A 14,893-nucleotide genomic window follows, 5' to 3' on the forward strand; every position below is an offset into this window, starting at 1 on the left:
ATCCCGTTGGAACTCTATTGAAGATTCCAAATCTCACCTCACCTCACCTCACCTCATCCCTCCCACTCCAAAACCAGCCCATCCTACACCATAATATGCTATGTTATCCCTCTTGCACAAATGAAAATCCATCCATGCATCCCATGCATCCCATCCCATCCAATGACCTCATAAAGCTAACCAATCCGCCCCCAACCTCACAAATCATCTATCCCCAATCCCCAAACCCAAACACCAAATAAATTAAAGCCATCACGCACCCACTCCCCTCCCTGAACACAAACCTCGTTTCAAAGTCAGACAATTACTAGGGTCTGCACCAAAGTATCGAGTACTCGTTCGTAAGACTTCCTTATTCATATCTACATCTACTCCCTACGTAACCCTCGTGGCATTAAAGAAAATGAAATGTCCTCTTTATAAAATGCAATTAATATGTAAAAGTGTGTCATGTTCAACAGCCTTAGCACTAAATATATGACTTCAAGTAGGTAATCATCTATCTTTATAACTTTGTAATTCTTTATAGCCGCTATAAATACGCTGGATCATACAAAACTGGTAAGGTTCTTGCTATCGCTATAGTCTGTCTCTCTACCCTCTACCCTCCTTATCACTCTGCTACAGCACAGCATAGCCGAGCCTGAGCTGTCAGACTCAAAGATAACCTTATGCCATGTCATGTATGTAAAGTATAACGTCAGAGCTATGCTTAGGCTAGTAATTTATGCTTAAGCCTTAAGCCTATTCATAGCATGTTACGTAGAAAATGCGCCAATCCATTCCTCAATCCCAGGAGAATTCCTTCCCCAAACGCCCTTAATGTATCTGTAACTGGATTCCATTTGATCGCTGGCTTTATGCACCATGCACGATAAGCAATGTGCACGTGAATGTCGAACGAAATCCTAAAATTATTCAATGTACTTTTCATCTCACATCATGTCCCCTCACTCTTCTTCATCCACTGTATCCTCCACCGTCACCGCCTTGGCTTTCCCTTTCTCTCGTCTCCTCATTTCACCATCTTCATCTCCTCTTGGCCCACTATGCTCAGCTGAACTACTAGTTGATTCACCAGTACCTGTCATCGTATCAAGAGAAACATGAGTATTTACATTCTCACTACGATCATGTAGAGGCGAAGTTGGCACTGAATGAGCGCCATCAAGATTGTGATTCCCAGCCAAGCTTGATCCTACAAATAGTTGTGAATTTCCCCAGTTAGGTAAACTAGGAGGGTCAACAAATGGATTTGTATTTGTAGAAGCTGGCTCTGTAGAAGTGGTAATTGTTGATGCCGATTGGTCAGCCGAGATAGAGGGCGGAGTTTCAATGGCGTTTGTTTCAGAAGAGCCAACCGAGCCGGCTTGCGAATTGACTTGTTCAGTGTTGATTGGTGTGGCGCTATTATTAGAAACTTCACTTCTCTCAATTGTAGGGCTGACTACATTTTGCGTAGATGCAGAGGCTATAATAGGATCATTAGATGTCGATGCTGCTGCAGGTCCTGATGTCGCTGCTTGACCCGGTAATGGCGCATTATGTAGTCTTTCTAATGGGAGAAGTGACCAACCCTCCGGTATGACAACTCCAGGTGGAAGGTCAGCACTACCGGATGGTATTGCAGAGGTATTGGACCGTGCGCTGTGTCTGTGCACTTGTGGTTGACTTGATGGTCTACTGAATGAGGGGATGATTTGTGGCGGATTCTGAAAGGTAGGCATCTGCGGCAAGGGAAAGTTTGCTGCCAAAGGATCCGCGGCGTTATTTTGTAAATTTCTCAATCTTGTCAACTCATTTTGTAGCAACTGGACAATTAATAGCTGCTGCTGACTCAATTGCAAGTTTCGAATTTCCTGCGCGACTTGCTGTTCGAGTTCTTCTAAATGTTGTGGTAATTGGTCAAGTGCAAACGCGCCATTTTGCCCAGGATCCAAAAGTGCTGGTGGGGCTTGAGGTTGAGCTCGACGAGGGATACCTAGTTCTAAGCCATAAACTCTAGGTCCTGCACCTGCGGCATTCGCTTGTCCTCCTGGAGGGTTTTGAAAGGCAGCGAAATCATTCAGGTTAGCCTGACCAAAGCCGACCCTGATTGGTCCAAGATTAAGCATACGCATACCGCGGCCACGAGCGGGAGCTGCTACAGGTCCAGCACCAGCACCAGCGGGTCCATCTTGTTGGCCGGGAGCGGGTTGATTAGCTCTTGCATTTCGATTGGCATTGGGTTGTGCATCTTGAGGTGTTTCTACCACAGGATTTCGACATGTTGGGCATACTTGTTGTCGTTCAAGCCAGCTCTTCAAGCATCCTAGATGGAGAATATGACCACAAGGTAACTTCTTCGGCCTTGTACGTTCGTTGACAGTACCTGGCCTGGGTTGTGCTCCAGCAGGTACTGGTGGGTTTGTTACAGACCAAGGTCGCATCTCTTCTCGACATATAATACATGTGTCTTCCCTTTGAATATCCTCAACAGTCGCATCTTCATATCTTGAGTTCATATCATGAGTTGCTCTACGGTATCTCAAGAATGCAGTGAGTCGTTTGACGAATGATCTTGCCGTAACAAACAGATCTCGCATAATGTGGATAGGAAGGCCGTAGAATGTGAAAAGGATGAAGAAGAATGAAGAGTAAATGGTTAACTTTAGGAAGTCTGTTTCAATGTTAGTAAAAGTAAAACCATAGAATACGAATATGGACTTGCCTGTTATCAAATCAAGGGTCAAAACCCATTGACCCTTTGCTTCCCATCCGGGAACCTCGATATCCATTTCTTCAACATCGTCCTCCGAAGGCAAAGGAGTTGTAGGCTCTTGATAATTTTCGCCAGCTTCCGCGCGCGCAATTTCCCTTTGCCTGATCATTTCTGCCCTCTCTTCTCTAACCTCTCTCTTCCTCTCAATTAATCTCTCCTCTGTCTGCTTTTTGACCACTCTCATCTCCATCACAGAAATGAGATATCTACAAGCGGTGGAAGAACTTGAGACAGTCAATACCGCAAATTCAAACAAGAACATAACCATCATATTCGGCCTTGCCTGTTGAATCACCGTGTTGATTGTATAACTCATCAACCACGCATCGTAAATGACCGAGACCGCCAAGGATATCGACAATCGAATATGAAAAAGTTTTGGATTAGCAGGTGGTTGTTGTTCTAGAATCTCAACTCGACCATCTCCTATCCAGCCCCAAACTTTGCCGGTAAGAAGAGCGACAAACATGACGAGAAACCAAGCTCCAACCTCTTCTCTGAATATGGTCATGGCGAGACATGTTTCTGTGATGGCAAACCAAGCTTTCTCATATAACTGCTCGATTTCGATCGGACGTAGAGGGCCGTAGCAAAGTCGTTGGAGTCCATACATGAAACTAGAAAAGACGAATAGTATCTAAAACCTGTCAGCAATCGGAAGCTTCGGCGGGGTGATATCGCAGATCGTAGAGATGAGAGATCTGGGTCTATAGCATACCAGATTGATTAGGATCTAGGAAAAGTCAGCCATGTTCATCGACTCAAGAGTTCGAAGCTCGGGAACTACGTACCATAAGACACAAATTGCTCTGCGCCAGGTAGACACATGCTGAGTAGAAGTTTGCGCGCTGATTAAACGCAGAAAGAACCACTGCAGCTGCCAAAGCAGTGGATATACCAGCATACCAAGCAAGTCTTGAACCCATTGTGCCTATGTTGAGCTTTTCACCTACGACCCCGTAAAGTTGGTAGATGGGCAGCTCTGTAGCTCAGCAGCTTCAAGCTATATGTATATGTGGCGTGCTCTACGCCAACCTAGGTAATGCTTGATAGATACGCGACAACCGGATGATTTCAAAAATGACAGTATGGATACTCTTTGCAGATATTCTCAGACGTGGATCAAGTGCCCATTCTCATATTAATCATTTCCTTATGAATGAAATTGATTTGTCCTGATTGAAGTTCATATGATGTAGTTACCTAGTGTAGTCAGTGCTGTGGTATAGGTAGGTAGGCTCGTAGGTACGATGTAGAACTGCCCAGGTGGCCACTTCTGCGGATAAGAGCTGTGGCGCATTAACAAAATGTGAGGAAGTGTGGCTCGTGCTTTTCTTTATCTTTAGCCGACTGTGGTGAAGAACACAAAACCATTATATCATCTTGCAGACTATCTATTTGTGTATATTTGTATGTATTTGTATACTAGGTATGTAGATCTCTGTGGATTCATTGACATTTACTCGTACATATTTCCAGCACAAGAGAACAGCGCAGCAACATTGTCAAAATATGAAGATATACGTCGCATCTACTGTATTCGGTCATTGGTTGCGAGGCCATCACATTTCACATCTCATTGCCCCTCTTTCCATATCTTCCGATGATATAGATTCAATACTACCTAGGGAGGTAATCGTAATAATTACCAGCTTAGGATAATCATCGCTGCCGTCACTCTATCAGGCTGAGAATACATTGCATTGATTGAAATCCAGTCAAAATGTAGACATTTAAAAGATCGAAGATGCAATAAATCTAGTATGCCCCATCCCATGTTTCTTCTCCACTGTATGAAATACCTTCCGTGACCCGTCCCGACAATTACCTACCTACCCAGTAGTATATTCTATACCGCATTCGTCTCATCGTCAATCCAATATCAATCTACATCTACCAATTAGCCCACCTTACCTCGCAGAGCCAACGATACACCACCCCACACCACTCCACACCACGCACCCATCCATCCTTCACATCAAAGTATTCCAAGTCCCAAGAGATCTTATGCCTTAACCTCACTATCCCCAACACAACCCAATACCACCTCACCTTACCATTGTCACATTGTCACCAACCAATAAATTTCCTTTCCAGCCCAGCTCTCCTCTCCTAGCCCTTTTTGACCCCTCACAATGCATCCTCGGGCATCTCCTTCAATCAATCGTTTCTCATGACCATCAAAACGCAGCCACCAAAAGCACATTATTCTCAATTCAGCCATCTGCATTAGACCATGCATGAGCCTACGCATACGATATGCACAACGCAAGATGAATCCGGATACCCGCTTGCCCTACATCTTCCTTTCGTCTCCGGCCGGATCTCGCTTCATTCATGGACTGGGACTGATGATGTATGTTTACTCATATGTTTACTCACATTTGCAAGGCAGAGCTAGCTTTACGTCAATCTATCCATCAATTCATCACATCAATGCCGATCATGATCTACATGGCGTGCAGTCCCAACAATCGGATCTCAGCGCGATAGGCACAATGCAAGGCGATCCACGCACACAGACAGCTGCTTATTCTCTTCACCAATTTTCCCAAAAAGATCCATGTCACATTCAGTGCAGTATGAAATTTGAGTTGAGAGACCAATGCTCTTTATTCATTCCTAGATTCCTAGATTCCTAGATTGACTAACTACTGCTTTACTTTCAATTCTTCCACATACAGTAAGTAGCGCAATAATGCCATGACACACCCCCTCCAATGCAACCGCCTTCCCCGTTTCCGAAATACACCACAAAAAATGGGCCAGCCAAAGTAGCGATCTTACATCCTTCCCTTCCTCATTTATCTCCTAATTCACGTGAAAGAAAAACTCCCGTAAAAAAACTCTGTCTGATGCATATGCAATAGATAATGCAAGTAGATCGAAACAAAGAAAAAGAGCACACCGCGACTTTTGTCTTGTCCTCAAATCCATATCGCCCATACATGTAATATGATATTGTATAGAATTTTCCAAAAAAAAAAAAAAAAAAAAAAAAGGTAAAAGAAAAGTAGAGTAAAGAAAATGGTATCGTCCCGTCCCGTTAAAGTATATCTCCCTTAGATATATGTAAATGGTATCCAAAGCGCCGATATAAAACATATGCAAAATGCCCCAAATCATTTGAGCAAATCATAAAAAAAAGTCCATCTCATAACCTCATAACCAAAAGTGGAGTGTGGAAAGGTAAAGTAAGAAGAGGAATTACATCTCTCTCTTAACTTCCATCAACTTCTCCAAATCCATTCCCGTCAAATCATCTGCGATCCAAGGTCCCTTTTCCTCTTCAGTAGCATTGTGGAAGGCCTCCGCTCTTCTCATAGTTTGCACATCAAGATCGGTAACGTAAGCTTTTCATCGCCGAGCTTGATGCGTACCTCGTAATCGGTATCGAGCATCATATCGTCTTTCCAGAGACGACGAGGTCCATCAAAGACGGTGAGAACACGCTTCTTCATCTTCATTTGAGATGTAGGACATCCCCATGATGAAGGATAGTCCTTGCGCTTCTTGCGTCCTTTGGTATTTAGAGTGACGCCACCTTTAGAGTGAGTCATACCTCTGGACTTTTGGACACCGTTGACTGGGTTGCGGTTTTGACGGCTTTTGCGGGATGTACGGACACGGATGGAGTAGTCGTCGTCGTTTTCATCGTCAACTTCCTCCTCCTCATCATCTTCTGCTGTTGAGTAAACGTTGGTAGTGACTGGAAGGGCGTTGTTGCGGAGAGTTTCATGAACATCGTGATCTTGTTCGACCTCTGCAAGACGACGAGCGTTGATTGCCTCGGAAGGTTCCTCTTGTTGAACGATGCGAAGAACACAATCATCGAGATGCTCATAGAAGTCTTGAGCATTGCTGAAAGTAGCCGAACAGGTCGAGCACTTTCCAGTAGCATCTGGTGCATATCCGGAGAGCTTCTTTCCACTGTTGATGCTTGCGGAAGTCTTCTTACGGCTATTTGGTGGAGTTTGTTCTACGGCATGTACTGAAGTGAGATGTCTCTTGAAAACATCAGCACGGTTGAAAGATTTTTCTGCCGCAGATCCGGAACCTGGGCAGAAACCACATACCATTGTCCCTTTGTAATGGGTCAAGGTGTGGCGGTTTTTATCGTATTTTCGAGCGAAGCCTTTGACGTGGTAGTCACATGTCTGTATGGGACATTTTTCCGGGCGCTCATTTTGATGGGTTAACATGTGAGCTTTAAGATCTTTGAAGATCTTTCCACACTCTGGCCAGGTGCAACGACCCTTTTCTTTTGATTCTTCACCACTAAAGTTGCCATCTTGGGAACCATATGACTGGTGAGAAATTGTCAAAGATGGCCGTCTGATCATTGGTGCTGGGTATGGATAATATTGAGAGCCCAAGTAAGGGCTTGCGCTATCGGCCTTGGCAGGTCCAGGACTTCTTGAGGAGTGTTGGGATGGTGATGGAGATGTAGGATACATTGGTGCTTGGTAAGGAGACAATTCAGATTGTCCGACAGCTGATGTTGGGCGAGTGGCGGAGAAAGGAGCATGTAAAATGGATGGGTCTAGAAATTGATGTTAGTATGAAATTCTTTTGGGGTTTGCTTGGCGAAGAAAAGTGTATGAAGCTTGTGCCGGAGTTGACAGAGAGAAAACACACAAGAAGATTCAAGTGGAGCAACAAAATTGCCACTAGACTGAGAAAAGAAAGGATATTTTTGAAATGAAGAATATGATGTTGTCGGTTCCGAAGTAAATGTTTGCGCTATTGAAGTAGTAACGGGAGATAACCTTATCTCGTTACTACGACCCGCGCTAGTTGGAGACTTGAAGCTTGAAATTGGTCGACCAGATACAGGAGAAATTGAAAGTGCAGAGACATGAGGAGATTTCAAACATTCTTCTCTAAATTCTTTTCGAAACGCACTGACGGGGGTGATTGGTGAAGCAATTGATCGCGAAGAATCCATTGGAGTATGAAAATCATGAATAGGGGAGGAAGAAGAAGAAATAGGACGGTTCTGACGAGGTGTAGATCTAGAGATATTTTCACACTCACCAACGAAGCCTGGTTTGGCTGAATTGAAATCTACAGTAAAGTCTTCCATACCTGCAGAGAAGTTGTAGTCGGTTCCTTGACCAAAGTTATCGTAATTCACGATACTTGGATTGATGCCAAGTCCAGAACCCCACTCAGATACTGAAACCATGTGCCCGTGGTTTGAATTGGGAGAGCCAATGGTCGAGGATGTCGCGGAAGGTCCACTCGCGGTGGAGTAATTTGAAGGCGCAGTTCCTCTCAGTTCTGGTGACTCAACAAAATGTTGGGAAACTTCGCTATACATAGTTGTGGAATCGAATCCGGTGCTGGTAGGGTATATATCTTGTGTTCTCGGGTATGCATACGCAGCGTCGTGTTCGATCTGGAAGTTTGGCATGCCATTGTATGGATATTGAGGAGAATACATATTTGCTTCGGGGAAAAGTGGAAAGTCGTTTTCGTTTTGATTTCCCATGTGTCGCGATAGCATATGGAATGAGTGATCAGATACCGAGACCATGTTGTGTTGTGAGAGTTTGTTTCGAAGACGGTGATGGCTGGCTATCTTGAATTGGGGGTGGTAGCCACACTTATCGCCGACTAGATATACCGATCAGTAAACTGCTTCACGGACCATCTACCCAACGCTGTATGCGAAATACCTTTGGTTCCTTTGCAGTTCCAGTATAGGAAAGTATGCTATATATCGAAGAGGGTTGCAATGTATAAATACTTTGTGAGGATGTCGTTGTGCAGGTTGATATAGATACTTGGGAATAGTTGAATTCAAGGTAGTATTTGAGGATGATTGGAGATATGATCTGAGACAGGAAGCCGATGAAGGAAGCCGACGTAAGAAGAGGGCGAGGCGCGGAGAATATATATATATATATAAAAGGTATGATGACTGAGAATGTGGTTGACGAGAGACAAAATAGTAATGTAGGGTTTAGTTTAGGTAGAAGGTGTGAGATGAGCTATGATGCATTAGTTCGGGGAGGATGATCGATGCCTTTCAAGGTTGATGTGTTTATTGCCAAGCGGGAGAGCGGGACATGTATCAATGTTTGTAGTAGTTTGGTAAGGCCTGTCTAGGTGTTCTTGAATCCTAGTGGTATGATATGGAGTAGATATGGGGTGGAGAGTGTAGATGTGTATGATGAAGGATGAGCATGAACATGTTCCTTTTCTAGAAAGTTGGGGGCATCTTGAGGATTAATATTATATTGTAATATTGGTGGTATGGAGATGTAATGGGACTGTCTAGTGAGATCAAAAAATAAAAAATTACTAGGTATGGAGTAGTTCTGGACGGGAAAGGATGAGAAGGCTTCAAAATGGCCGACCCAGAAAAATGCAAGATGCTAAGCCCGGACATGGGAACATGGAGAGAGGAGACATGGGGTTGATGTTGAACCTTGAGATTGGGACATGGGCATTTTGAGCAAATCATTTTCAGGGATTCTCTTACTTTGGAGCAAAATGTTTCTTTTTCTTTTCTTCTTGTTTGCCCTAACCTGATCTTGTCAATTAACCCTTGATAAGTTGCGATTTGACTTCAATACCCCCAAAAGACCCTATAGAAGGTATCTTTACTTTATTGATTATCTAGTCAAGAAATTGTTTACTTTACACACACACACATGCACACATCTAGACGTATCTAATTGGTAAGGTTGATACAATACGTGCGATAGACACCACTAGTAAGGTACGAGTCCAGTCTAGATCCAAAATTAAGAAGAAAAAACCGCTGGAAATTCCCGTAGATAGGATAGCACTACGTCTGTTGAGATTAGTTCCCGGTAGATAGTACTATAGTAAACAGATTAGACTAATAACAGTCACTAATTGACTAAAATGTTTCTTTAGACGAAAATCATCAGACCTCATCTAGAGTGACAGATTGACAGAACGGTCGTTGAATAAAAATATATTCTTACGATCCGATCCAATAACTATGTCCACAATCTACCTAGGCTCAGATTCCTCTTCACAGGCTTCACAGAAGTAGTATTCAAACAGCACAGCACAGCACATTGTGGCTTCTTTTTTCCGTGGCCTCAGTCTGGTCGCTCCTCCACCGACCTGATAACCTTACAACCTTACCTTACCTCACCGCAGTGTATGCATAATGATTAGTGCACCGAAACCAAGCAATGCACTTAAATCCACAAAATTCACTTCACACGCCATTATTCCATACACAACACAACAGGCACCTTGGAAAAATCATACACAGCCTTACCCGAATGCATCTGGCAAATGTATGGCGGACTTTCCACTTTGCTGGGCATACCCATCTTACAACCTTGCACCTACCTCGCACACAGGATCTCAATAACCTTACGGGATGGGGGTAACTTGCAGCACTGGCGCTGCGTGCATTATTAGTGGCCGCCTGGAATCTCCGTCCCACCATCGCCATCTCCGTCTAGTCGGTCAAGACTCACTCCACTCTCATTATCTATTTGCCAAACCATTTTGACCACACACACACACACACACACACACACATACCCACCCACCTAATATACAAGGACAAAGGTTTAATTGTAGTTTGGGGTAAGATTACGAAAGATGCTTAGGCCAGAAGAGAGAGATGAGATATCGTAGAATAAGCCAACCAGATCATGAGTACCGGAAATCCCTAGATGAACGTGCTAAAAATCATGGCCCCCCTGTCGCTGGTTGTTCCCGAGAATTTAAAGATTGATTACCATCACAAATCTACTAGGGGGCAGGGGAACATTTGAGGATTTACGATATGGGATGTGTGGATATGTACCGTACAACCAACTACAGAGTTGTATTCCCGACAAGCACAATTAAAAAAATTCAAGATTCGATATCATGATGTCAAGAATCCTTGGATAAAAGCATGAAAAGGGGAGATTTTTGCGAGCGAATAGTCTATAGATCGCAACCAAATGATATTCGCTCACCCTCGTCGACTCCTCAATTCAAATTCAACATATCAAGTGATGCGCGACGAATGAAAACCTCCTCCCCCCCTCTCATGTAGATCTTCCTTTCTTTCCCAGTCTCCTCCCAATCCGGGTGGGGAAATCCCATTAAAGTTAAATGAACCCTGTCTCATTCGCTTGATTTCGCTACTCTCAGACAAACAAGGCGAATTGAGTGGGGTGCAATGCTTGTGAATCGACGGCTAGATCTTCATTCATTGGCAGACTCCCTGGCACATTTCTCAAAAGAGACATTTTTCGTCTTTAGGACATTTCATTTTGGCGAAGGAGTCGAAATCTTGAGTTACATCGTTCCATTCGACGAAACAATAAACTCAATATCTATCTGTACATACATGCTTTTAATTTATTTAACCATGCACTCCTCGGATGATCGACGAAAGGTACATTTTGTTGTTGCCTGGATGCAATAGTACCGAGACTGATCGATTGATTGATCGATTGAAATTGAATGAACACATGGTGACAGGAATAGATCTGGAATTTTACCGGTTGAATATGATGGTGACAGTAATTCCATAAAAGTGCCTTGGTCAGGATTGAGGGGGTATCCATAGGATCAATCTTTGGACTAATTATTGAAATCCCCCAAGACATATACGAATCCAAACCTCTCGCAACCGCCGAAACCATCCGAATACCACAACGCGTATCTGTAAATGTATTCGAACTAGCATAGCATCACCACTGTGTCGATCAAACCCAATGATAAAAGGAAATAGAGAACTTTGTCCCCCCGGCGCCATCTTGATGAGTAACATGATCTGTGGCTAGGTTAGTCAGGGGTCCACAGCAAATGATTGGCCCGAGTACGAAGGATTAACGAAAACGCACGCCCAGGAGTGGCTACTGCATTCTCTACAGTCTACTCGGCCACACATATTCACATATTCTCGTCTCATGTGCCCCAAATTCTCCCACCCAAATAACCACAAGTGTTTCCCTTTCTTCTACATGTTGCACAGCCTCGAGAGCACAGCCATCTACCTCGTCTCTTCACGTCGTCATAATTGCTCGATTGGGTAACGAACCCAAATGGAAGCCTTGAAACGCATATGAAGTTTCTCTGCATTATGACGGATGCTATTAGTCATTATCAGGCGTCTCGTAAATTGATCGTTTCGTTGACGATAGCCTTTATGGCATCACATTCTATCACGTACCAGGTCATTGTAGATATGCACGAGCCACATGCCCCTGTCCAACAGTTGTAAACAGACCAAAAGTTCGTCCGTACTCTATACACTACGGAAACGGACGGGACGGCAGGACCCATTTCACGAGGCAGATTTTCATCATAGTTATCTTTCCTGTTCGTTCATCTCCTCTCTCAAGATGAATCATTCCTCTCTATACAACACACAACGTCCGCCCCTGATTTCAAATCATGCATGAGATCTCCACAACATCTTTCTTTGGGTCGTGTCACAGAAGGATTGAACCATCTGACCAAATGCGTGGATATTATTATATTGATCGACCTGGCATTGATATAATGTCCTTTTTTGTGTATATGTGTATCCTTGGTTTTGTGAAAGCATAGTCGTCGTTATCGAAGGATCAAATCCTTCTAGAAGCCCTTCAAATCACCCAAAACACCTCTTCTACACACACATAGTTCATCTTACCCCCAGAAGCTTCATTCTCTCAAACAGAGCATATCCCTTTGGTTTCACGTTCTTCTGCAACTCTTCGGAATTCAGCCCTATGAACCCCTTTTCTTCGAGTTTGATCATCAGTGATTGGCTACAAATCCTGGCAATAGTAATCCTCGCCGTCTTGGCACCGAGTTTTCCAAATTATAGTCGGGTCCTAACGATGGAATTGGCTGGTATATTTAATTCTCAAACGCAGACCCGTTGAAGTTGCTATTATCAGAACATCTTGCGAATCTTCTCCATATGGTACCCCTTGATACGATGAGGGCGTCTAATATTTATAACACATCGTGAAGGTGTGCGTGCTATGGCTTATTTGATAGATGTGTTCCTGTACCAAAGCAATGCACTCCTGAAGACGAAGAATTTAAGATTACATTACCTGCCGGCTCCATGGTGTTCCTCCGGCATTTGAGAACGCAGATGTTTTATTGTGGCATTTTTCTAATGCCTCCATTACTCAGACGTAAGGGAGGTGGTGCAGAGAACCCACTTCATCATCTGGTCAGCAACAAGAAACATGCAAGTATATTAGACCCATAGAAATTTGTTGTCAGATGTTTCCTGGATACATCGTAGTTGTGTTGCACAGCCTCACAGTCTGGTGCATTGTAGCTAGCCATAATTCACAATGCCTAGCTTTGACTTTGTAGCCCTGGAAAAGGCATCTCTGCTATAGGGCTGAGTAATTGACCAATTGATCGTCACGCATGCTCTCGGTCATCACCGTCATTGGTAATCTCTCCACCGCTAGTTGTAGATTTTCGTACTGTAGCCAATCGCGCTCCTTCTGTCGTCACAGTGACGCTTGACATTTTGGAAGCGATAGTCAATGCAGATTTCAGTACAGACACAGTGCAGAAATTTCCGTCGATGTGGGTGTGGTTGATCAGAAAAAAATTATAACCAAACGGTTCTACACACTTGAGATTGATTAATGTAACTTCAATCTGCAGTGAGCTGCTACCGAGGAGCAACGTTTCAATCGAAAAGGGTTCTTCAGCTTCCATATGATGGCTGGCGTCGCCCACTTTGTCAACATCTACCTTAGTTGTCCATCCATTGTGTTTATCATTGCAACGGCGATGACCTTATTTGCCTCCCAAACGTCTCAATCATTGGGGACGAATTAACCTCGGGACAAAAGGTATAGTGAAAATTGTTATTTTCTTGAGCGGTGTATCCTTTGGATATTAATTAGATTATGCAAACAATATTGAATTTATGCTGCCAACGAAGACGAGCAGGAGAATCTGTGCCAACGGAAAAATATGATCGCGATAATGACTTCTTGGAAAAGCATATTGTTTGGGCGACGAGATGAGACAAAAAAGAGCAAACCTTCAGGGTTCGTCCGAAACTTTTACGATACCGAAGAGACTATGGAGAGACTCTTCGACTCTTCGACAGCGGGGGAAACATCCCAAGCACATCTATTCGCTAAGTTTTACCACCATCGCAAGGTTGTCCTGATCGATAATTTTTTGAATGAGGGGTCAATGTACCACATCCAGATAGTATATTGAACTAACTATGATGAGTTGATATAAAAGCAATTTGCTTTTTGTGAAGAGATTGCCAAGATTTGTCAAGGTGTGTGGTTACACTAATTTGGTATGGAAAAATGTCCTGGGTTACGGGTAAGTATCTCAGTATTTTGTCCAATAGGATAAATTGAAGTTGATACAAGGCTAGTAACCCTCTTGCAGGCAGATGCTCAAGCTCCAAAGTTGACTTCCGCTTGCAGTACCGTGTCCTAATTCCTATGAACTGGGTCTAAAATGAAATAGTTCGGTTGGGATCTCGTTCCTCCTAGATGTCAAAGGGTAGCATTTTCAAGATTCTTTTAGGTCATGTTGTTACCAAGTGAACTGTTGAAGTGATTACCTCGCGTGGGTTCTGCCCCGGTTGGGCTCTCTGACCCTTTCAGATTTTTGAAGATCTTCATACTATACCCCTTGCTATACCTCGTGTCATATAGAGATATAGATGCAAGAATGCTCAGGGTGGGTATTTTTGGACATGATCATGAGGCTCTGCTTGCCAATCAAATAAGATTCAGATCGTAAGGGTAACCAATCAACTTTCCATAATATCGCTTCCCCTGTACCACTAACATTTCCTTCTACAAGCATTTCAGTCAAAGCGGGATTTGCTTTCATCAAAATCCCAGTTGAATGATCTGTGCTACCCACTTCCTCGGGCTCAAAAAAGTAGATTTGATAGACACTCTGATTTGCAACTAAGAGCGGAGTAGATATCTAGAAATAGAATGGTCTTCGAATGTCGTTATCCGTCTCGCATAGAGGGCTTTTTCAAAACCGTACCCATGGTTCAGAAAAGCTACGACCTGGGTGTAAATTAATTCGTTATCCGCAAGAGCCACGTGAAAAGTGCACAACAGTACGACCTTCTTTTTGGTGACCCCCGATGCATCTTGATGCATTCAATCTTGGGAATCTCCGCCA

The 14,893-nt window shown here is 43.6% G+C and overlaps 3 protein-coding genes across 3 annotated transcripts; 1 reads left to right on the forward strand and 2 right to left on the reverse strand.

The window, feature by feature from the left end:
* Positions 1 to 950: 950 nt before the first annotated feature.
* Positions 951 to 3,687, reverse strand: EAF02_007107 (uncharacterized protein; the record flags this gene model as incomplete). The annotated part of the gene is made up of 4 exons (XM_038903155.1): positions 951 to 2,659; positions 2,711 to 3,398; positions 3,480 to 3,494; positions 3,553 to 3,687. The coding sequence occupies 4 exons, from the start codon at positions 3,685 to 3,687 to the stop codon at positions 951 to 953; spliced, it is 2,547 nt and encodes an 848-aa protein (XP_038757476.1).
* A 2,394-nt stretch (positions 3,688 to 6,081) lies between these two features.
* EAF02_007108 (uncharacterized protein) lies at positions 6,082 to 9,219 on the reverse strand (the record flags this gene model as incomplete). Its single annotated transcript, XM_038903156.1, has 4 exons — positions 6,082 to 7,304; positions 7,799 to 8,380; positions 8,443 to 8,479; positions 9,157 to 9,219. The coding sequence occupies 4 exons, from the start codon at positions 9,217 to 9,219 to the stop codon at positions 6,082 to 6,084; spliced, it is 1,905 nt and encodes a 634-aa protein (XP_038757477.1).
* Positions 9,220 to 13,708: 4,489 nt separating this feature from the next.
* On the forward strand, positions 13,709 to 13,951 carry EAF02_007109 (uncharacterized protein; the record flags this gene model as incomplete). The annotated part of the gene is made up of 1 exon (XM_038903157.1): positions 13,709 to 13,951. The coding sequence occupies one exon, from the start codon at positions 13,709 to 13,711 to the stop codon at positions 13,949 to 13,951; it is 243 nt and encodes an 80-aa protein (XP_038757478.1).
* Positions 13,952 to 14,893: the final 942 nt, after the last annotated feature.

The sequence above is a fragment of the Botrytis sinoallii genome (assembly GCF_014898435.1).
Source record: "Botrytis sinoallii strain Bc 23 chromosome Unknown BSIN_011, whole genome shotgun sequence".
Lineage (NCBI taxonomy): Eukaryota > Fungi > Ascomycota > Leotiomycetes > Helotiales > Sclerotiniaceae > Botrytis > Botrytis sinoallii.